This window comes from Oryzias latipes, chromosome 20, assembly GCF_002234675.1.
Source record: "Oryzias latipes chromosome 20, ASM223467v1".
Classification (NCBI taxonomy): Eukaryota; Metazoa; Chordata; class Actinopteri; order Beloniformes; family Adrianichthyidae; genus Oryzias; species Oryzias latipes.
The window spans coordinates 3,310,171-3,334,184 of NC_019878.2; the positions used below are offsets into that span (position 1 = coordinate 3,310,171).

Here is a 24,014-nt window from a genome sequence, read left to right on the forward strand (position 1 = left end):
AGAGTTTTCAAAGTTTTAATAATGCACCTGAGCGTTTCTTTCCAAACAGTGCCTGTGACACAGCAGTAACACGGCAGCAATATGGTAGTAACAGGGCTGGTTTAAAAAAAAAACATACCGGTAAAAGTCACTGAGAGCTTTCTTCATCTTCCTCCTGTGCACTGAAACCATGGAAGTCTTTCTCCTCAGTGTGGGATTGGAATGGCGTCAGATAGTCTTCGCCACACACTCTCAGTGTCTCCTTCGTTGTAGTTGTCAATGTCACTGAGGTAAATTCTCTGCTGAGCTTGCTCTGTCTTCTCCGTCACGCAGCAGACCGGCTTTTCCAAACCCGTTGGTGATGGTGGATTTTTTCACACTGCTTTGAACGATTGTTTGGAGTCAAGAGGTGTATGGATCACAGAGAGTTTTCCATTGCAGTTAGTTGTTTGATTGACAGCTCAGATGACTGACCACTAGAGCCATCTACTTTTTCCTTTTCACATTTTCCATAAGTGTCTGATCATAAAGTAGGAATTTACTGTAAACTTGCATTCCCCCATCTCACAGAAGCCGCATGGTTGAAAGCGTGTGACAAAAGTAGCGGCTTATAATCCAGAAATTACGGTATTCACTTTCCCCACAATTTGGTTAACTGGTGTAACATACGGTTCAGTTTTCAACCGAGAATTGTGGCGTCCCTATCGTCTGTAGCATCTATAATTTTACCTAGAAAGCAATAAAGCTGGAGAAGATTCCCAAGCTCTTAGGAGACTGCACAGCAGCTACTGTCTTAAATATTTAAAGACACACTTCGATTATCTTTTGATCTATTGTCAAAGCCTTCCCAGCGGTCTTTCATTTATCATTGTTGTTTTTAGCCAAAATAGAAAAACCTGTGCCTTTTTCTAGGACGTAAATTCTGCAGAGCGGCAGGAGTTCATTTGAAACTCACCTCTGAGTTGTGGGCAGGACCATAAGCAACCGCTCATTTCCCATGACCCCTTTGTTTACACTCTCTCCTGTTACTTTACAGCCCCTCACAACCCCAAGCTAAGAGCGGTGCAACAAAAATGGGGAGAAATATCAGAGCTATCCAGCTGTACAGTTTTAAAACAGGTTTTATATGTCCTCCATCAAGAGAAAACTCCAAACCACAATTTCCATTGGAGTGAGTCTTTAAGAAACTTTATCAAGTGTCTTCACCATGAAAGAATGGTCATGTGTCAGATCAAGATGTTGCAGTTATTTCATTAGTCAGTTTAGACTTTATTACAAATTCCATCTAGGAATAACTCGGTCGTATTTAGCCAGGTTTTATAAAAATGTGTGGGCGGGGGTGAAAGATTTTGATGCAGATGAACATGGTTTGGTGAAGGAGATGTTTTTGCATCAGGCCAAGTAGGGTGTGTGTGTGTGTGTGGACATTTTCCCTGTGTGTGTAACACGGAGATGGGTGTGTGTGTCTCACACATGCGGGTGTGCATGAGTGTGTCCTTGTGGGAGAGGAAAATAGTGGGAAGCTGAGATGTGGGAGGAAGGGAGGACTTCAGTGGAGTGGTCTAACTGTGCATCTGAATATGCTGCTGGCATAGATGATTCACACAGTCGCGCACGGGCACGCGTGCACACATGCATGGAAGTGTGAAGCCGCCTGCTCAGATGGTCAGGATGCAGCTTCTCCCTTGGTTCTTCTTCCTCCAGCTTTTCCAATTTTCTCTCAAGTTATTGCAGTAAAACTATGTTTAAGATGGAACCACTTGTGTTTTCTTTCTCAAATTTGGTGTTTGAAATGTCAATATAGTGCGCTGTGCAGCATTGTTATTTGCAATTTTTGTTCACTTTTTACCTTTTGGTCAAAGTAATGTTACATAACTATATTGTGTTAAGCAATTTAACTCTTTTCCTTTTTATTAGTTTGCCTGTATAAATGGATTTACTTTGAATGCAACAATCAGTGATTCTCAGCGTTTCTTTCATGGTTGAAAAGTTCTCATCAACCGTCGGCTTTTGTTTGTGCTTCAACACAAAAGCCTTACGAGGAGAACAAAACAGTTTAAGTCCGCTTTCATGAAGTATATTTGCAAACCGTTGTAACAAACGGTTGCATGTTTGCTTCTGTTGTGTTCCAAATTTTAGTAGTACTATAACTAAAGAACGCGCTAAATGTGCAATCGTTAGCCCATGGTGTTCACACTGAACAAGCATGGGGGGGCTTCTTCTTCTTTTTCAGGTTCTACACTTTACAAACACATGTCCTCCACTATGGTGTTTCATGGCTGCCATTGCTTGAACGAGCGCAAAGATAAATTGAGCAAGTGTATATTTAGGAACTGAGTGAGCGAACCTTACATTAGCAAGTGCAATGCTAACCGAGCGACCCCGCATTTTACAACTGCACGGCTACAATCCTAACTGAGTGACTGTATTCAGGAACTGAATGAATGTAAAGCTCTGACTGCGCGCTCGCTGGGCTTGCGAGTAGTGTTCAGGGGGGGGTTTGTTCACTTGGGGGCGGTAACCTTTCTGGTTGATCTGATTGGCCGAAATTTGCATGTCAAATCCAGCGAGGCAGCGGGACGGGACTTTAATGTTTTTATAAGCTTTAATAGAAAAAAAATTGCGAATGTAACATGGATTAAAAGGTTTTTTTATTGTTCTTGCGCAATTGTAAGGTTCACTCACTCAGTTCCTGAATAGACTCGCTCAGTTTATCTTTGCTCTCCTTCAATAAAATGGCAGCCATGAAACGCCATACTCCACCTACAGTTGGAATTGGTTAGGTATGAAATGTCAAAGCTAGCTCCAGGCTTTTTCTTTCCCAGCTCCATTCCGAGACATGAAAAACTTGGTGTTACGAAGTCCAGCTGGGACCAAAACACCACAATTCTCTATGATCCATTTTCCAACTGTTGGTACTTCCGTGAATAAAAAGAGATGCCATCCACACATCACTACAAAATTCAAGTCCCTGACTGGTCAAAGTTCAACCTGGTTTAATTTCAAAGCTTGTTCAGTCACTGTGCGTTTTGTATGTAGAAAATGGTTGTAAAAACGTACGTAGCAGAGGATGAACTTAAGTTAAGGCTGATTTATGCGTGTTTACGTAGACTTTTCATTGAAAGGTATTTACACGAAGGCTTAACAAAGCAGCTGCATAGAAGATGTAACCAAATCTCATGTTAGGTTCCACAAATCATTTACTAGTGTTTTTTTTTCATCTAGAATGCTTATCCTTATTATTTGGTAAATCTCTGATTAAAATATCACTCTCATTTACATTCAGATACTCACAATGATACACTTGTCTGCTTGTGTTTATGTATTTATCAGGATGGACCTTTTAAGCCTGAATGATCTGTGTTACAACAAAGTTCCTTTACTTTTTATTCAGAAAAAAAGTACAGTGGCTGCTTTTATTAGTGTCCAGTGGGCCCATTGTTTTTGTTTTATTTTAAAGCAGATGTACTGTAAAGTGTGATTACAAGCAGAGTGCCTCTTCTTACCTCAGTGTCCTCTGAATGGACCATTGTTTCAGCTGACGCCGTCATCCGGTTGGCTCATTAACTCTTTGAGGTCTGCAAATAGAAACCACTCTGACATTTTCCTTCTTTTCCCTTTATTGTTAGCACCGACTCTGCATTTGTTTGGGACTGGAAAACACCATGCCGTGTTGAGTCGATGAATGTTTCTAAAGGGCTATGACTCATTTTAGGGTACAGTCATGAACATGTTTGTGACTGCCAGGCTAACAAAAACATTTTTTTGTGGCTCTTTTGTTTATTAAAGTTTTGAAAGAGATGAGCAAAAGCATGTAAATGATCTCAAGTTTGGTTGGAGTTATACATTTTTGAAATAAAAAGCTGGTGGTAAATCTTTTGTGTAGTCACACAAACAGATTGGATATCTAAAATGTTCCCGCTCCATTTATTTCCCTGTCTTTTACCATCCTTTAGGCCAGTGCTTCTCAATTATTTTTTGCAAGGCCCCCTAGGAAAAAGAAAAATGTTTCGTCCCCCCCCCCACACACACACACTCGCGCGGTGACAATATATAGGTTAGTATCTATAAAAATTGTATATTTTAACATTTACAAAACAAAAAACAATATAAATCCACTTTCAACAAATATTAACTTTATTTAGCCACAGAATCCCTGTTATAGTCTGAAACAGAAATGAAGCTTAAAGTGCCTGAAATAAAAAAATCTGTCATTCCTTATTTAAAATAGAAACATTTTGACCAACTGAACCATTTGATGCTGAGATAAATAATTCAATCAATAAATAATATTAAATGTAAATTGATCTGAAACATTAACACAGCAGCACCAACATATTTAACGTTTTTAGTCTGAAGAAATAGGTTTCTAAATGACGGATTGTTTATTTATGATCTCATAAAGTGCAGCTGTTTTCCTGCATTACCTGCTGTCTTCATGTCAAATACTGACACCAACTAAACCACAGGCAGACAAAGAAAACATTGATGGAAAATAAAGACACGTCATCAAAATGTCTAAATAGTTCATAAAGAATGACATTATTAGCATGAGATGAGGAATCTAAAGCCACGCCATGATCCTGGTGTTGCGCAATCCAAGCAGCGCTCCGCGTGCGCGTTTCACCTCGCAGCCTGAGCCAACTACCCCTCCCCTCTCCTTATCACACACGCGTGTGACAGGAGACAGGAGCAGCTGCATTGACGGCAGTTCACAGTTTCAGGCTCTTACAAACTCTGTCATATAACAGATAATAGGAAACCAACAGTGGCGCACATTTTTTCCAAGCACTGTCACCACAGCCCCCCGTTAAATTTGCGCATTGAGCAGTTGCCCGTATTACCTGTGCCTAAAACCGCTACTACTGATCGCCCCCCCCTGGCATCGCACTGCTTTAAGCACAGGGGATAGAAAACAAAAGCAGCTGTAAAGTGTCTTCACTGAAGCCATTCTGTAAAATATTTGGTTCTTTTCTAGTTACGTTAACTTCGCCTCTGAATTAATGTATGGCAAAAAAAGAAGCAAAAAAAAGGAAAATGTCTACCTTACTGTCTAAAGTTGTAAGTTTTCCAATTATATTTTATATGTAGAATATACCAACCTTCATAGCAAAAAAACAAAAAAATCTGAATAAGTAGCGTTTGGCTGGAGACTTGAATCCTGTCTGCAATGACTGCAGATCTTTTATGAATTTAGTACTATGGTGATATTGAGCTTTTTGCTTCATCTTCAATATCTATGATATTCTGGTGAGTAGAAGTATCAGCCTCGTTTCAGACAAGCCTTTTCAGAAATGAAGTAGTGATGTGAATGTGAAGAAAAGATTTGGATATTGAAGGAAAAGTATTATTAAAGAATAGCTGGAAGCGTTGAGACTCCAGCAAACCTCCTAGTCCGTGAGCTGAACAAGAAACTAACAGAAAGAAGTTCCTGTTACACCTTTTTTAGCAAACCTGCAGCAGTGAACGGCAGCGCTTTGTCTTTAGGTCACTTGTCTGGCAGAGGAGGTCATTGCAGAGCGATGTCTGTCACCAAGGTCGCTGAGTTACGATCGATGTGCTCTTCATGCTGAAATCCTGGCAAGCAAATGCTGTAGAGGCTCTCAGCAGGCTGGTTAATGTGAATGAGGTGTGAGACTGTCAGGGGTTTCTGGTGGTCACTGCATTCAAATTATTTGATCATACAGCAAGAACAGACGTCAGGAAAGCTGGATCAGATGTTCACACGGCACCTGTTTCGTAATAGGTAACTGAGCTTACTTTGCATGGGCGGCTGTGAGCACAGCAGGCCTTCTTTGACTGACTGCTTCTTTTTAGCCGTCTAATTTGTGCACCTCCATCAGACGCTTCCTGTTGCATAAAATCTTTTTCTCTTTTCAGACATTATCCCAAGACATCCTTCACCATTGTGGCTGACACACCGGAGAACCTGAGGCTCAGACAGCAGAGCGAGCTGCAGAGCCAGGTGAGGTCCTGTAAACACTTTTGCTGTTTTACTCACATATTCGCACTTTGTTCCGAAAAATGTCAATGCAAACATTTGCAAGGTCTGAGGTCGCTAAATCGTGATCTAAATAAATATAGTAGAGTGTAGCAAAAATACTATTCAGTTGATGTAATCATCACTTTAACACAGAATAATGTTGGAATTTAAGTATGTGAGCTAAACAAACTGAATGTGCTACTGTTGGGTGAAGGTGGGGTACAGCCTGGAGAGGTCGGCAGTCTGCTGCAGGGCACACAATCACTCCCACAGACACTCACACATACACACCAGGGACACTATGAAGCATGGTTTTGGACTGTTGGAGGAAGCCACAGTGCCATGAAAAAAACCCTCGCATGTACATGGAGACCATGCAAACTCCACGCAGATAGGACCCAGCTAGGATTCAAACCCTTCTTGCTGTGAGACGAGAGTGCTTACCACTGCTGCACAGTGCAGCTCCTGGTCTACTGTCACGGATGAAAAATAGCCGTTGAGCTAATTCTGATTCATTGCAGAGACCGCGCAGGGTCCAGACGTCACGGGGCACGAAGCGCTCCTCCCCCGGCATCCCCCTCGTGAGGGGTGTAAGAGATCATCTATCGGGATAACCCACCTATCTCGATCGGAAAGAAATTTTGATCCGAACGAATCTGATCGGGGCAGAGTATTCCGAATGGCGTATTTACATGACGCATTTTTCTTCCGATCAGTCGTTCCTTCCCATCACTTTTGCCCATGTAAACACAGCTAGTGTTTAAACTGATAAATATCTTTTTTTTATTGTGTTTTTATCTGTTACTTAATGTTTTGTTGATTCTGAACTCCCGTTCAAGAAAAAGTTATTATTTAAATTTTCATTCATTTAATAAAAAGACATACAGTTCAGACATATTTAGATTAAATAGGAAGAATTGTGGATCGATTTGTGAATCGTTGATCTTGATTTGTGAATCGAATCGGATCTCCGCCTAAGTAACGATGCACAGCCCTAGCCGAGATGCAGCTGCTGTTTGGGCTCGCGGTTGGATTTTTATCCTCCTGTTTGAAGGTAAAATCCACTTTCACTGCCGTGATGTCTTATTTACACATTTTAAGGAATCCATCCGCTTTTACAGTAAATAGAATATAAACAAATGCATTAATTGATAAAATGTGTGTCTGGGGGCTGGTATCATTACCAAAATACTGAATTCATTCAATTTCACATCTCATGTTAAAAATTCAGTTTACAGTGGGCTACAATAAATGTTGACATCCGTCTATTTAATTTTATAGTTTTTATTCTAAAACCAACTTTGTTGAGTTGAGAAACATCCTCCAATACAACAACATCATATATACAACATCTTCGAATAGAAACTCGATAAAAGAAACCCATTTCCCTAAAGAAAACAGAATATTTACCTTTTAAAGAAAACCTGCTATTATTTTGAGTGAATAGACTTAGTCATTTCTATGTAAGGACTTATTTGATTGGATTAATGTGTATTTTAGCTTGGCTGGAGTTGTGAATAAGGCACTGTGTTGTCAACACACTTATTTGATCATCTTTGTAGTAAAAAGTCCAATTCCGGAGAAGGTTTTCAAAATTTGAATATTCCAGTACGTAAGCACATTTTTGGACAATAAAAAGTTCTATGTTCATTGTAATCTTAAAGGATCGTTTAATGATATACCATAAAATAGCTAAAGAACTGTGGGGGACGTTTCTTGTTGACCAGATCACAGCCGTCACACAGCAAAAAAGCAGCTTCACCTGCTGCCTCCACCCCCACAGCCCCGCTGGGAGGTCAAAACAAACGCTCAGGTGCGCCAGGAAAAAGCTGCTGTGATACTTGTGCCTCCTGAAGGCGCGTGAGTCACTTCATTTACAGACATGAACTGCTGCAGAGGACACGGGTGACAGAAGGAACCCGCACACTGGTTTGCCATATGTCCTCATCCTGACTATGAGTGTGAGTCGGTTTGTCTGCGCAGAGAATGGCAGCCCAAAAGGACAAATGTCCACTCAGCAGCTTGCACAAGTCTGCATGCTGTTCCTGATGGGATGTGGGTTCAAACCCAGCTCCAAAGAAAAGACCCACCACGTGTTTTTGTCAGGAGGACACAAAAAGATGCTGCTTGAAAAAACTTACAGTTGTGACCCTGTGATAGGTGGGCCAAAGTCTCACTCTGCTCCGTTCTGATGCGTCCACTTGTTGTCCTCGTCTGAGCTGTATCTGGGTCAAAAATGTACGTCTGGATAGCTTCAACACCGCTCGCCATTTTTGTTCTATGCTAACGTTAGCTTGTAAACAAAGGCATCATGGGAAAAAGGTGGATGTTTACTTCCACACCAACAGTCCTGCCCACATCTCAGAGGCGAGTTTCTGATGAACTCCCGTCTTTCTGCAGAAACAAGAAAACAAGACAGGTTTTTTTATTTGTCTAAAAAACGACAAAATTAAAGGACCCCTTGAAACATTTTGTAAAAAGATCAAGAGATGGTCAGACTGGGACTTTAAACAGATTCATCAGTGCTGCACATAATCCCTCCTTTGTGTTGTGATATTCTGTTGGGGTTTCCATTCACGTTTTGGTTTGTTTCATGTTTTTTTTTAGCTGTATTTTTTCCTAACGCCTCATCCACAGCTCTACCATCACTGGAGATGACTTCAGTCATTTTATGTCATGACTGGAGCTCAGAAGATCTGCTGCTGGAAGCTGAAGATGACAAATGATGACACTGTGCAGCATGTGGGTCATCACACAAAGCCCCATCTTCATCTGTGATCTCCATCATTTCATCATCATCATTTATTTATTTACAAAGCACCTTCCACCACCAGCCAAGGAGGCCCAAAGTGCTGCACACATTAAGAAAAAAAACCTGTCATCATAAAACATAAAAGATCTAAAAGCATCAAACCAAATTAGAACATTGTAGAGACATAAATAGAAAAGAATAAAATGCATATAACCAACCAGCATAAAAACAGGGCTAGGCTGATGCTAACGCGCTGAAATGTAGGAACAATTCTCCTTTAAAACTCTCCAAGAGCGTGACCTCTCTAATCGACAGTGGCAACTGATTCCAGAGGAGCAAACACTGCAAACGACGTTCTCACGTTTGGTTCTGGTAACCATTAACACACACGCATGTGTTTACATGCATGCTGGGACGGAGGAGCCAATGTGACAGCGTCATGTGACTTGATTTAGCACCAAATCAGGTCGATGTGCTGAAACTTATTATATGTGAAGCTGTCAAGTCATTAGATAGTTTCAAATGATCATGTTCTTTTGAAAGATCTGAGCTTCAGACATCTCCAACATTTTAAGATATTTGAAGTTTCCACAAATGAAAACACTATTTTTATGGCTTTTTGAAAATATTTTCATCATTCTGAATAATATTTTAAGCATTTTTTATAAAAACTTTGCTGAATCCTGCTTTTGAGCAGACTTAAAGTGAACCACCCGTAGCTTGCTGATCTTTCAGGCATTGTTTCTTTAAAGCTGCCAAACACAAGCAGAAATTTTCAAAAATATCATGATATAGACATGGTCATACAGGCTTTACTTTAAAAATTATTCAAAAATGGATCTTCAATTTAATGCAATAATAGTTAATCAAATTCATGAATCAGTTTTCTTTCAATGGTTTTGTATGTTGGGGTGGGGAAGATATCACATCTTATGGCTACTTTTCCTTTATCAAGTATTAGGACCAAAAGCTTTATATTACCGTGTTTTTCATTTATCCAAAGCATAAAGTTTTTAATTAAAGGCATTTGGTCAAAAAGAATCTAGACCATCACCATTTAAAAGAAGCACCAAATTGAAGCTTTTGTAGCTTCAAAGTCCCACTTAAGCCAAAATCTTAAAACCTTTTGTTTTCTAGGACATAGTTTCTGCAGAGCAGCAGGAGTTCGTTAGAAATTCACCTCTAGGTTGTGGGCGGGACTGTTGGTGCGGAGGAACCCCGTGTCCCTTTCCCCTCGCTGTTGCTGAGAGCTCTCTGTTTACCTGCTCTCCAGCTAGCTCAACCTAACATTAGCGGTGCAACAAAAATGGTGAGCAATACTGGAGATTTGATCCAGATTCCAGCTCAAACCAGGAAAACAAAGACGTTCATGGATCTAATTGTGTGACAGTGGATGATCAGAATGGAGCAGAGCAGAGAGATTGTGGCCCCGCCCAGCTTATTTTCTATGTAACAAATGCAATTTTTTTCAAACTGTCTTTTTTTGTCTTCTTCTGATGCACAGTGATTTTAATAAAGAAATACTCAAACATAACTCTAATCCAAATTTTCTTTCTGTGTGTCCTCCATCAGAAAAATGCTATAAGAACATGTTGAGACCACCAAAAGCAGCATTTTTCTTTGGAGTGGGTCTTTAAAGCATCACCTACTTCCACGTGCGTCTTGGTTAATTGGCTCCTCTTCTTAGTTGGACAGTGACATTCTGGCTGACAAATGAAGATTTGTTTTTATTGGGGACAAGAGCAATCTCTGAAAGGGCAGCAGCACAGTGTGTGAGTTATAGTCCTGCACATTACAGCCTCGTATAACTCTGTTCCGAGGTCTAATGAGCTGAAACCGATGACTTACAGCCTCCAGTGGGATGGCATTAGGTCCAGATGAGCTGCAGCGTTTCCTTTGAAGGTCATGTTGGAGTGCAGGAATGAATTGACCGCCTGCCGCTCTCCTGTTGTTGGCTGTAACAGCTATATAGCAGCGCCTCAACCAAAGTCTTCATTTAGAGAAACTCTTCCTCATTGTCTGACAAATGAAAGCTTTGCTTTTCTAAATCCCTGAGTCTAACTCAGACTGTTATCTCAGCAGGTCTTCTCAAAAGAGCAGGTGTGCTAAATGCTTCAGTCAGACTCTGGAAGGGCTGAGGTTAATCACAGCCTGAATTGCTGTTAGTCATTCAGCTCAACTTTATTACATGTTCACCCCCGGCTTAAAATACCTGTTCCCCGTCATTATTCATAATGCCTCTGTGGCACACAGAAACTGTAGAAACAAGCATTTCAATTTGCAGCCAGAAATAGCAGCTCTGCTTCCTCTTCATCAGCTGCATGGTGCTGCTCAGACTGGGAGGCGGGGTTACAGTGCCTTTAAGTTCTTTTTATCCTGAAGCTGCTGCTTCCCTCACTGTCTGTGTGGGCAATTCTAAGGTGAAGGCCAGTTTCAAATATCCTCTCAGAGGTTGTTGCTCTCATCACTTTGTTAACGAATTCACCTCTTTCTTAGTTCATGAATTAAATCATGTAGCAGCTGCAATGCATTCTGGTCCATCTGTTGCTCCTGAAAGTTTACCAGCAGACAGCACTTAAATGTTTTCTTCTTTCAGCCATACTGTGGTTAGATGCTGAAGGGTTGACTTGCTGCCTCCACAAACTCTGCTTCAGTCCTGTCTGTCAAATGATCTAAACGTGTTTTCATTTATTTTAAGTATTAATACGGAAACATTAAATAAATGTTTTAATGCCATTTTGGGGGAACCCCCTCCTTGTTTTGAAGATCCAAATCCCAACTGCATTTTTTTTTATTTTCGGCAAACTATTGGAGGACACCTTTACATTTATGACCTAAAATCTGTACCTTTGACTTACATACCATGAACTGACAAACGTTTATGTTTTCCTGCTAATGAAACATTAAAAAACATGGAAACCATTTAAGATGAGTGTGGTGTAAAGCAAAGAAGAAAATATTAATATCTATTTAGAAAAATATCTAAAAAGCCTTTTTCTTTAATAAATAGAAAGAGGACGGCTTTATATGGCAGGAATGTTTGGAGTAGGACTGGCCTTGAATTCACGTCTCTGTTTCTCTCCTTCAGGTGAAATATAAAAAGGATTTTGAGGAGAGTAAGGGTCGAGGTTTCAGCATCGTTTCCGACACGCCGGAGATGCAGCGGCTCCGAAAGACTCAGGAGCAGATCAGCAACGTATGTTCACGTGCAGCTGTTTGTCCTGCCAGTGTGTGTTTGTGTGTGGGTGTACTCTGGTCAGTGAGCACGGTTGATTTTTGCTGTACAATTGTGCATAAAATGCCAACTTCCCCAAGCGTTCTACGAGTGAAGACATTCGCTGACTGAAGGGAGGAGCTTCTGCACTGGTCCTGTAAGTGGGCACCCCTTTTTTACTGATATAAGGTGCACATTGTTCGAAACAAAGCAGATGTTCAAACATTTTGTCATTACAGCTGGTATTCTTGTGAAACAACAAGTGCTGCACACCAATGTCAATGTTTTTTCAAAATCAAAATTCTCTTCTTCTTCCGTTTTTGTGGCCTCTGTGAGTGTGTGAATCCTTACAGATGCTGTCAGGTGTTATAATGACCTGGTGACCTTCAGCCGACACAGCACAGGTACAGTTTGCTTTTCAATGTCTTTATTCCTGTGGAGTTTGTAGAACCTGCTGGCAGTTTTTGGTTCTTCTGTTTGGGTCCCTAAAAGTTCTGTAACATCATTAAAACGTTGGTAAATGTGCATTTATTGGTCTTCAAATGCAATCTGGATTTTAAGGTGCAGCATACCCTTTTGAAAATTCTGGTAAATGTTTCACACTGTAATTGAGTGATAAAAGCATAAACAGTCAGGTTTAGGCCTCCACAATAAATCGCAAACTTATTGTTCTCGCAATATCAAGCTGTGCATTACGCACATCGCAAAAGACTGCAATAAATTGCAATAAATGGTTACCTTAAATGTGCTAAAACAATCTTATGGCAGCTTGAAGTATTTAACGGATCAAATAAATCCATTTAAGCATTTGGCCAATCGGATGGACACCTTCATGTTGTTGTCCAATCAGATGGAGCCTTTTGATGTTAGATGTTGGCCTCTATGTACACTAGGGTTAACTCTTGTTTAGAGTAAACTTGTTGCAGTGAAATGGAAATTATGTTTTGGGTTGTTTTGCTATTTTTTCATGTATGCCAAGTTCCATCTCAATATTGATCACTAATATGGCATATTGTGAGTTTTCCTCATATCGTGCAGCCCTAGTCAGGTCTAAACGTTAAAACGTCTCCATCTCACCAGCTGTTTCCAGCGTTTGCTCCTCCAGTCACTTTGTAGATCCAGTAACTTCATAAAGTTTAAAAAAATGAAACAAGCTATGCATAATATAAACTCAGCCAAAAAGAGATCAATCGTCAGAAAACTGAAGGCAAAATCCATCAGGTTTTCATCAAGGTTCAACCGTCTGAATTTATTTCTGAGAATGAAACAGAAACCTTCTGGGTTTCTCTTGTACCTTACTGTTCTTTTCATGCGTGGGTCCTCTGTTTACCTGGAGAAGACGTTACGCTGCATTAACACAGTTTTAATTAAGACTCAGACTCTGGACCCCTGCTCTCACAGTCTGGCATTTGGCAGCCCACACACTTTCCTTTATTACTCAGCTTCTCTCAAGGTTGTGGAGGTGGAGGAGGAGGGTTGGAAGATGATATGAAACAAGTTGAAGAAGACCGAAAAGATAACAGACTTTTTTTTGGGCTGCAGAATAACTCTTCTGTCTGCTTTTAGCTGTGGGTATCAGGTCAGTGTTATTCCAGGTCATCACAGACATTCATCGTGAGATTTGTGCAGCCTGTTCAGACTTTTGTCATGTGTTGAACAAAGTCTCACTACACAGTTGAGATTTGAAGGTCCACATCTTCCTTTAGCAAAATACTGGATAATTTATTTTTGAACCAAACATCTTAAATGTTTCCCTAAAAATTGACTCGTATATTTGGGTTATGCCTCTGAGCTGAGCATGCACTGTGTCTTCAGCGTATAATAAAACTTTGTATGTGTCTCTGTGGCTATCAATGGTATGGTAAGTTTAGAATGCAAGCAGAGAAGTGAAGTCTGGCAGAAAACAGGTTCAAAAACCTGAAGAAACTGGTGCTATTTCTGCTGAGCGGATCTGACAGTGACTTAGGTTCACATCAGGACGACATCGCACAGATTTCTCTCAGGAATGCATTTTAGCTCACAAATCCATAATTAATATGTATTAACCCTGTTGTTTTTTTCCTGCTACTTCCAATACATTCCCAGGAAAGTGTAAAGACAAAACAGGAAAGCAGTTTTTACCCAGAGACTCTTAAGCCAGAAATCTGGAACCTGTTGGCATCAATGATGGCTGAGCTGTTGCTACCAGTGTCTTTTTTAGTTTTTAGGTTTCTGAAGGTGTTTCCGCTTTAGAAAGAAGATGAGTTATTTTGGAGCGATGGTGCAGATCAGAACCCTTCAGGATGTTTTCTGCTGTGACTAGCTTGCTTGTTTTTACAGAGGCATCAGCAGAGTTTAAAAGCTTGCCAACTTTGTCCAACTGTGAAGCTGTTGTCATGGAAACGGATGCATCGGTGTACAGTTCTTGTGGGTAAAAAGAGCGTGTTGTGCACTTGTTTAGGCAGGGACAGTAAGGTCCCCAAACAGTTGGACAGTAACACAATCCTGATTTGGGCTCTGCATGCCACACTGGATTTGAAATGACTACAATGGAATTCCAGTGCAGATTTAAGGTTTCAATTCAATTTTATTTCTATAGCCAAGATTCACAACAACAGTCGTCTCAATGTGCTTCGTACCAGTAATTGTAAGGTTAACATATAATCAAAAAGGATTATAAATGCATAGAATTCAATAGGATAATACTAAAACTCTAACTAAACAGGTTTAATTTAAGAGGTTTAACAAAAACGTATGAGTAGACATGTAGGAATTGTAGCTATTTTTATAAAAATGCTCAAAAGTAATTGGACAAATAAACATAACTTAGCAATATGTTTCTTTTTAATGTCTTGTTGAGAATCTTGTGCAGACAGTGACTGATGCTACACTTTTCGTGAGGTGGATATGAAAATGCAATCCCCTCTTTGCATTTTCACATAATGAGCGATGTTGAAGTAGAAAATGAAAAAGCATTTTGAAGGATTGATTTGAATTTTGAGTCAATTGATGCAGTTACATTGTGAAAAGGAAAAGGCATTTCTGTTAATCCTGTCAAATTAGATATTTCTAATTGAATTTTGCTACACATTCACTTGAGAACGTTTTAAAATGGAAAGGTCAAAAACCATTTTCTTTATCATTTTAATTCAGTGACAGAATGAGCGGCGTTGAAGAAGAAAAAGAAAAAGCATTTTGGCCGATTGATTTTTCATTTTGAGTCAACAAATGCAGCTTCATTTTGAAAATGAAGAAGCATTTCTGGTATTGACTTTTATTTTTACTTATGCTACAGAAAGGCTTCCATATAAATACAGCTGAGAGTCTGATTTTCAAGCCCATATTGGCTATTTAGTTGCATCCTGAATACATTTTCATAAACATCCAAATGTACATTATCTGGACCTAACTGTGTGGGATTGTAAGAAATGAGAAACAAAACAGCAAAATCCTCTGCTAGGTCACACAGCCAGTTTAGTCGTTACATTCTTTGCGATGCCTTTCTTGATTTCTTGATTTGTTTTTGTTAGATTATGGATTATTTATTTAGAATTTGTTTTAAAGAATAAGGGGTGGAACTACATATTTCCTTCTCCAGGCAGTCGTATTAAACAGAAATACACAACATATTTGTCAAACCACTTTAGTGCGTCTCAGTTTTTGGTTGATTTAGTTTAGCTAACAGTTTAGCTTTAAGCTGAACATGAACAGCATGTATTATGGGAAAAAGAGAGTGCCGTTTTTGAATATTGATTTTTTTTAAAACATGTCTCCCTTTAGATAATCATGGCTGCATCATTCAGAGGGCTTTCTTTTATTATCTGCTTGAATACTTTTAACAGGATTTTTAATAAAAAGCTAGTACCGGTATGTTTCCCCCCTGAGCTCTGCGTGTCACGCCGTGTGGACGCTGCAGAGCTTCTGCCGGTAGGTGAGCCCTTTGTTGGGATTTGTTGGAACAGATGGTCTGGCTCGCTGTTTTGGGTCGATGTCCTGTTTACCTCAGCAGCCATCTGACACTCATATTCTCCTGCTGCCTTCAGGACCCAGACTGAACCACCTTTCCGTTCACCGCGGTGGAATATTGGTCTAATTTTTGGTGGCTGGGGTGCAGAGGTAGAGTGGCCCGGGTTTCTTGGACAAGACACTGAACCCCACACAGTTCCTGGTGGTCTGGTCAGCATCTTACATGGTGAATGTGTGTGTACATGGGACAATGGGACTGTGACTGTGAAGCACTTTAGCTGTTAATAAAGATCGAAAACTAAGTAATTTTAAATCATTTTTTATGGTTTGATTAACCATTTTAATACCAGGGCTCGACATAGCTATTTGTCCTCTGGCCCGGTCCTGTTTTTCGAGCAGTGCGGACCACAAGACTTTACTTTTCACTTGTCCGCTCGGGCCACTAAAATATCTAACGGTTTATATATTCTTCACCTTTTTCAATAAAGTAAATTTTGCGAAAACGTGTAGATTTACCTCGTCTTCATAATTTAGTTTTTCTGCTAGTCCTGTGTTCAGACTTCAAGGGTTTCTATGGGAAACCTTTGATCACTTCTCCTTCTCTCCCGCCTGCGCGCGCGCGGCTTTCACTGCCGAGCACCACGCGGCACGCGCTCACTACTTTTTTTTTTCAAACTTTATTGAATGTAACAATTCAATACAAAACAATGTTAAACAGCAACAACGAAGGCACAAGCCAGTGGGTTATTATTACATTTGATTATAAATCCGACACCGTCACTGAAGAGAGACTGAAGCATGTCAGAGATGTGGAAGACATGGCAGGAATAGATAGGAATATGTTGGATGGAGTAGTGGGTATAATTAGTAGTATGGACAGCAAGATATTTAATGAATGCATTGAAGATGAAACTGTATCCACTAAGCTTTAAGCTGAATGTCAAAGAATCAAAGGCAACTCCAAATACCTGAATCTCAGACTCAAATGCAGTAGAATGTTAAACTACTTAATTTAGTTTTTCTTTACAACACTGTAAGCAGTAAGTATTTCTAGTTCGCTGAATGATCTCAGTTAGACCTGCACAATATGAGGAAAACTCGCGATATGCGATATCAGAGATTAAAATTGCGATAACGATATAATTTGCGGTATATAAACAAACAGCAAAATAACCAAATAACCATTCCCAGTTTAAAAATTATACTCCAAATGACCCACGTTGACATAGGTTACAAACATCTAACATAACAGGGCTCCATCTGATTGGTCAACAATGTGAAGGCGTCCATCCGATTGGTCAAATGCATTAAGGGATTTATTTGATTCGTTAAATGGTTCAAGCTGCCATTAGATTGTTTTAACACATTTAAGGTTTATGATTTATTGCGCTATTTGCCGTTAGAAGCACCATGAAAACTTCTGAACTAGTGTTACCTACTACACTGCAGTGCTCTCTTCAAAACATCTGAAACAGACTAGAGCAGATTTAAGTTTGATATGGTCTATTTTCAGTCATTGAAAAGTGTAGAAATAAGTGATGTCACCAGAATGCACCAAATTGCACCATATTAAAAGTTTCCGGGGGGGCATGCCCCCGGACCCCCCTAAAGTTGCAAGCACCTGCGGAGTGGCGGGTCCCGCTATGCGCGGTGTCGGGCCAGTAACTTTCAGGCAGGGCCAGTAAGTTTCAAAAACTACTGGCCCTGTGGGCCAGTGCAAATTTCTGGGCTATGTCAACCCCTGAATACAATAATGTGAAATGATGGAAAGTTTTTGTGTTTATCCATTCTGGAATATTTCTGTTGGATAATCTGTCTGCTTGTAAGACCACCAAACCAGTTAACTTTCACTTTAAAACTCAAGAAACCTTTTTTAAAATTCTGTTACACCTTGCTGAAAATCCATGCAGTGGAATGAGTGCAGGACTGAATGTCAAATGGTTTGAGAAAACTGACAAACGTAACACAAGGCTTGATACTTTGTCTTCAGTTTCACTACAAAGAATCAAACCATCAAAAGATCCTTCCAAAAATAAATCAACTATTCCCCCACAGACCCCCTGCCTCTTCTTACAACTGAACTTTACATTTACCTTTCTCACGACTCTCTTACGTCTTTCCAAGCTCAGGTGAGCTACTGTCTAGTTTCTTAACTGATTCAGCTCCTAATTGGGTGCGTTTGTCCGTGTGCAGGGCCAAGCCAGTGTGTTCTCTTTTTTATCTAAGACACCACTAAACATCTGAATACTCAGACAATACAAAAGTTTGGAGTTTGTTGACATTTCAGTGTAGGTGTGCAGGTGCAGGACTTTATTTAAATCCTCACCTGTGGAGTCTGGTGGGCCGATTGTCCGGCTGGATCTGTGTCCTGGTTGATCCACTTTTTGCTTTGGTGTCACATCAAAATGCTGGCCTTCGTCAGACTAAGCCTGTTTATTACTTTGATTCTTACCAGTTGGAATTATGAAATATAATGTTTACTCCCAAATTGCTCTAAAGATATAGCCAGGTCCCCCACCCCCAGTCTTTTAAATAAACTGCACTCACCGGCCACTTTATCAGGTCCACCTTGCTGGTATTGGGTTTGGGACACCCCCCCCCCCCCCCCCCCCCCCCCCCCTACACACACACAGTCTGGCCATTCTCCTCTGACCTCTGGCATCAATAAGTTATTTCCACCCACAGATCTGCAGCTCACTGGATAGTTTCTTTTTTTGGGACCATTTTCTGTGAACTCTAGCGATGGTTGTGGGTGAAAATCCCAGCCCGTCTGGCACCAGCAACCATGGCACCTTCAAAGTCACTTCAATCACCTATCTAGCTCATTCTGATGCTCGGTTTGATCTGAAGCAGTTTGTCAGGACCATGTCTACATGCCTATGTATATGCTTTAAGTTAAGTAAGTGATTGGACATTTGCTTAAACGAGCAGTTGGACACGTGTGTCTGATAAAGTGGCTGGAGAGTGTATATGCAGCTGCTTTGGGCTGTAGCCTTTAAAGAGTTGGTCTCTATTGAAGCACCAGGACTGAGAGCCAGAGACCAGCTGGAGGTACTGGAAGACAAAAGACTGAGTGCTGAGCGAACCTTGGTTTTCTTAGGCACCAGAACCAGTTTTGTTAGAAAGGCCCATAACAACTAGTCGTGATGGAGAACCGAGTATGAACTCTCACTCTGAGGCCGTTCCTACATAGAAGTTGTCCTGTGTTGTTACCATGTGGGTAAACTATTTGTTGTAGTCTGCTGAGTGACAGCTGTCTTCTGTATGGAAGAGTCACAAACACAAAGGCCTTCCTGTTCTTCAGCTGTGGAGAAATGCTGTCAAATGTTCACTCGTGTAAGCTTGTTAAATATAGGCTTCTAAGATAATGAATTGAAAGAATTGACGATCATTTAATGTTCATTTTGCATATCAGTTGACCCACATCAGTTGGGTTTAGCTCCAGGGACAGTGTCCCTCGTGTCCAGGGAGTTTGTCATGAGGGACGCTCTCCTGCTTGTTTTTGCGATATTGATGTTCTTCCTCCTTATGTCGATTCCTCAGATCAGGAGAGCTCCACCAATCAAAAATGCAAGTTGGACCTCATACTAATGTGTAAATCAAACACACTCTCACACTGCTGCCATGACAGGCTGGCAGTGTGATGTTGGATGAAAAGCACGTGGGTGATAAGGCCTTAAGTAGAGGGCTAAATGTAGCAGTCGAGTGATAAGAGGTGCCATCTGAGCTGGAGTTTAGTTCAGTGTTTAGTCTCTGCAAGGAACCAAGCAGATCAGTCAGGTTCAAGTTAGAGGAAAAACAAGAAGCTCAAAAAATGATGGGTGAGGCCTCAGGTTATCCAGGCAGGAACGGCGACACTGAAGAAACTTAGATGAGCCTAAAACATTGAGCTTTTCTTTTAAAAAAGACTAAAAGAACCATGAAAGCACCATTCAAGAAGAGGTGAAAAACGTTAACGGATATACAGAAGTAGGGAAAAAGATATTAACTATTCAGAGAAGGACTTCCTTGAGCCAAGAAGGCAAGAAAACAAACCATGGAGAGACAAGCAGAGGTGGAAGGTGAGTTCAGACCATAGAAGGAAGGCACCAAATGTTACTGAACAAGGTTTGAAAATGTTTCACGAGTTGAGAGAGTCTGAAAAAGAGTGGACCATGAGAAATCCAAGATGGTGACTGTAAATGCTGCAGAGGTCACCTTGATCCTCAATAGAACTCTCCTGACCTTGAAGCTGTAGGACTCTAACTCTTTGGGCTCTTGGCCTTCTGAAACCGGCTGAAACCGTTTGGATTTTCACAGATTAGGATTTAATTGTCACTGGATTGATAGTGAGCATTAGTTACATCAAATCAAATGTTGTATTCTTCAGAACCTTTCAGGGGCTGTACTGTGGATCAGTGGCTAGGACTCTTGCCTAACAGTGAGAAATCCCTGGTTCGAATCCCGGCTAGGTCCTTTCAGTGTGGAGTTTGCATGTTCTCCTCGTGGGTTTTCCCCAGGCACTCTGGCCTACAGTCCCAAAACATGCTACATAGGTGGATCGATTACTCTAAAGTTTCCCTTGGTGTGTAGGTGTGTGGGAGTGTTTGTGTGCACTGTGCCAGGGTGTACCCCGACCTTGCTCAAGAGTAGCCAGGACAGGCTCCAGCAACCCCATGACCTAGAAAAGAATGTAGCGGGATAAGAAAATGGATGGATGGATGGAACCTTTCATACATACATAAAAGGAAAACAAACTGCTTGACATTTATCAAAACAACTCACATTGCTTCTTCCACACCTGAATATTAAAAATGTCATGCCACGTACACACTGAGCATGTGCGGCGCATTGATGAACGCGCTGAATGCGGCTTCTTGAACGCACTTCGAGCATACGGCGTTCACACTGGACCCTAGACTTGCACATGTATTCACAGCTGGAAGAGGTTTGGTGTCTAAGTGGTGTGAATCTTGCTGCAGGCTTTTTTCTTTCACAGACTTGGTGTCATAAAATTCCAGCTGAACACAAACCGCAGTTATTCATTTCTTCTTCATGATCACTTTTCAAACGCCTGGCCCTTCTGTGAAGGAAATGGACTCTACTCATGCAATCCTACCAAATCCGAGGCCCTGATTAAAACTGGTTTAACTTTTAACCCGCATACAATCACAGTGCGTTTTGTACGTAGAAGCCAAAAATGGTCTTAGTGACACATGAAAGCGAATGTTTTTAATGTGGAAGCCCAAAACACACACACACGTGTCATTGGAAAAGTCTGTCTAATTAAGCGAGGAGGAAACCATCTGCATTAGGAGACGGCCTGCTCCTTCACACCTTTCACTGCATTATTGTAGTACACATTAGGCCTGCACAATAAATCGCAAATTTATCGTTATCGCGATTTCAAGCTGTGCAATATCCACATCGCAAAGTTGGCGAAAATTGCAATAAATGGTAAACCTTAAATGTGCTAAAATAATCTTATGGCAGCTTGAACTATTTAACGAATCGCAGAAATCCATTTATGCATTTGACCAATCAGATGGAGCCCTTGATGTTGTGGACCAATTGGATGGAGCTTTTATGTTAGATGTTGGCCTCCTGTGTAGACCAGGGTCATTTGGAGAACAATTTAAGATATTTTAACTCTTATTTAAATTAAACGGTTGCAGTGAAATGGAAATGTTTTTGTTGTTTTGCTATTTGTTTAAGTATCGCAAGTTATATCGACATCGCAATACTGATCACTAATATCGCATATCGCAAGTTTTCCTCATATCGTGCAGCCCTAGTACACATGTAAATTATATTATTTACATGTGCTTTATTGATATTTCAGGTTTCTTAATTCTTTCTGATTAAAGCCAGGAACCGGATAATGACAAATCATGTAATAAATTGGTTACCTTAGAACAGGGGTGGGATTATATAAGTTCGCTTCCTTCCACTCCCTTTTAAGTAATATTTATTAATATGTCTAATTATCCTCAGTTTGATTAGTTATTGTATGAATATATAACTTATGATTGTATTGTTTTTGTGTATTATTCCTATTTGATTGCTTGAAATAAACCATTTCAAATCAAATCAAATCAAAATAAAAAATTACAGTCTGAGAGGTTGAAATGAGACATCTGAAAGGCCTGGGATGACATGATGGTTGAGTTCAGATTTCCCAGCAGGCAGATGCTGTCAGAGCAGCAGACTAACATCAGCTCAGCACAGTGACACATTCACCAAGCGCTTCAGAAACGGTTCAGTCATCGTTTTTCAAGTTTGCCTAAAGTCAGTGAAGTGGACAAGCTGAACCGGCTGACCACAGACAGGTGAAACAGCATTTGTGAGCTGTTGCTGTGAATGAGTAAAGCATGGCAGGCCTGGCTGGATTCAATTGTGCCAGAAAACATTTTTTTGAAACACTTTCCTTCTCAAAATAGAGAAGAGGCTTTAAATCCTCAGAGCCAAGAATTCTAAAGTGTTGTTTTTCCAAACATGCATGTTCAACAGAGTCAATAGCAAAAGTTAATATGCAATTTTGGCTTTCTTCACCTCAGAGTCACTGGATGATTTTGCTCAGTCTCCTCTCCTCACTCTCCACTCAACTGTGGCTCATTTGTTGTTTTATACTCTAGATGTGAAGGAAGAAGAGCCTCCTGCTGCAGTGGAGGAAGATGAACCCAAATCCAGCGGAGATATGACAGAAACATCACTTGCATCTGTCGGGTCGGAGGAGGAGGTGATGGAGGATGAAGGTGAGAAGAAAAGCAGAGAGGAGATGGACAATGATGAATCAGAAATTGAAAAGGGAGAAGAAGAGGAACATGCTGATGAGGAGACTAAAGCAAAGAAACTGATGGAAGCGTGGAAGTCAGAGGTAAGAATGTGGAGGTTTGACCTCTAGCATGCTTTTACATTTTTGAGAAAAACACCGGCATTCACTCTCACAAATCTAAATGATTAATCTTTTCTAGTTATTCTGTTTCCTTCACATTAAAGTGTTTATTTAAAATGAACATTTTTGAAATCCGGTTATGTGTTTGTTTGATCTTTTTTAATTTTCTGCTCTAACTTTCTGAAGGACGATGAAAGTGTTTAGATCAGTTTTTGGTTCCATAAAGTTTTTTCCTTTAACCATCTCACTAATGATGCACTGATGCCCACCTGAAACGTTCCCACAGTCCAGTCCAGTTGTCGTAGCCTGAAAGCCGTCTTTTCTGAAGGACATGCAAACCATTTTCATTGGTGACTTTGAAGAATTTGTTTCTTCTTTGATAAAGTTACAGTGAGGGATTTTAATTCCTCTCAGCTTCTCTCTGCGTCATTGTACTGACCTTGGCATGAGGCTCTGCCTGGTGCTGTGAGTTAAACAGGATCTTAGGGAGGATTAGTGAAACCACAAAATGAAAATGCACCATTATTAGCCTTTGATAGAGGATTTCTGTGGGCTGAATGTGGCTCGCTGAGAGGAGTGGATTACTGGGGGGTTTTGGTAAATCAGGGGTGTCAAACTCATTTTCACCGAGGGCCACATCAGCATAGTGGCTGTCCTCAAAGGACCAGATATAACTTATGCATGTAACTAAATGTAATGAAAAATAAATGTAACTACTCCTTAATGTTAAATAACTCATTATTTATTTTTACAACTTTTTAAAGTGAGAATTACAGTTGCATAGAAAACACATGTTTGCGTGTTATTCTAGCATAAATCATTTTAAATTAGATTCCGTAAGGTTAGGTTATATGGACAGTGTTTAAGTCCTAATGTATAGTTACCCAATCCAATATTTCAAATCCAATTCCCCCCAGATATGAATAAATACACACCAATTTTTATTTTTTTATTTTGAGAAATTTAAAACTTTTATGCTCTCGCGGGCCTTGAGTTTGACACGTGTGTGGTAAAGTTTTTTCCTCATAACTCGTTATGCGAAAATTCAAATAGACCACCTCACCTTATAGGCAAGTGATCCGTCCGTATGCACAATCTCTCAAGAAAGTAATATAACATTTCATTTTACCTGTAATTCCTGTGTTTTTTGTATTTAAACCTTCTTTATTGGTGGTTTAACACAGAAACGTGCAAAAGTTTTAAGATAATGGAGGTTTGTTGTAGTTAGTATCTGTATTGAAAATGTCTTTATTCTTTTAAGTTTAAA

At 40.3% G+C, this 24,014-nt stretch overlaps 1 protein-coding gene across 14 annotated transcripts in view; it reads left to right on the forward strand.

Moving 5' to 3' along the window:
* The first annotated feature begins 11,941 nt into the window (after positions 1-11,941).
* LOC101166998 (nebulin-like) overlaps positions 11,942-24,014 on the forward strand; it is a 73,697-nt gene continuing 61,624 nt past the window's right edge. For 8 of the 14 annotated variants that reach the window (XM_020712705.2, XM_020712706.2, XM_011488615.2 and 5 more), the window contains exons 1-2: positions 19,615-19,934; positions 22,488-22,729. In XM_020712705.2, coding sequence (XP_020568364.1) covers positions 19,910-19,934; positions 22,488-22,729 — 267 coding nt within the window. In that variant the 5' untranslated portion in view covers positions 19,615-19,909. Of the gene's footprint in view, positions 12,333-19,614; positions 19,935-22,487; positions 22,730-24,014 lie in introns of those variants that run through there. The other 6 variants (XM_020712710.1, XM_020712712.1, XM_020712709.1 and 3 more) reach the window with 3 other exon arrangements.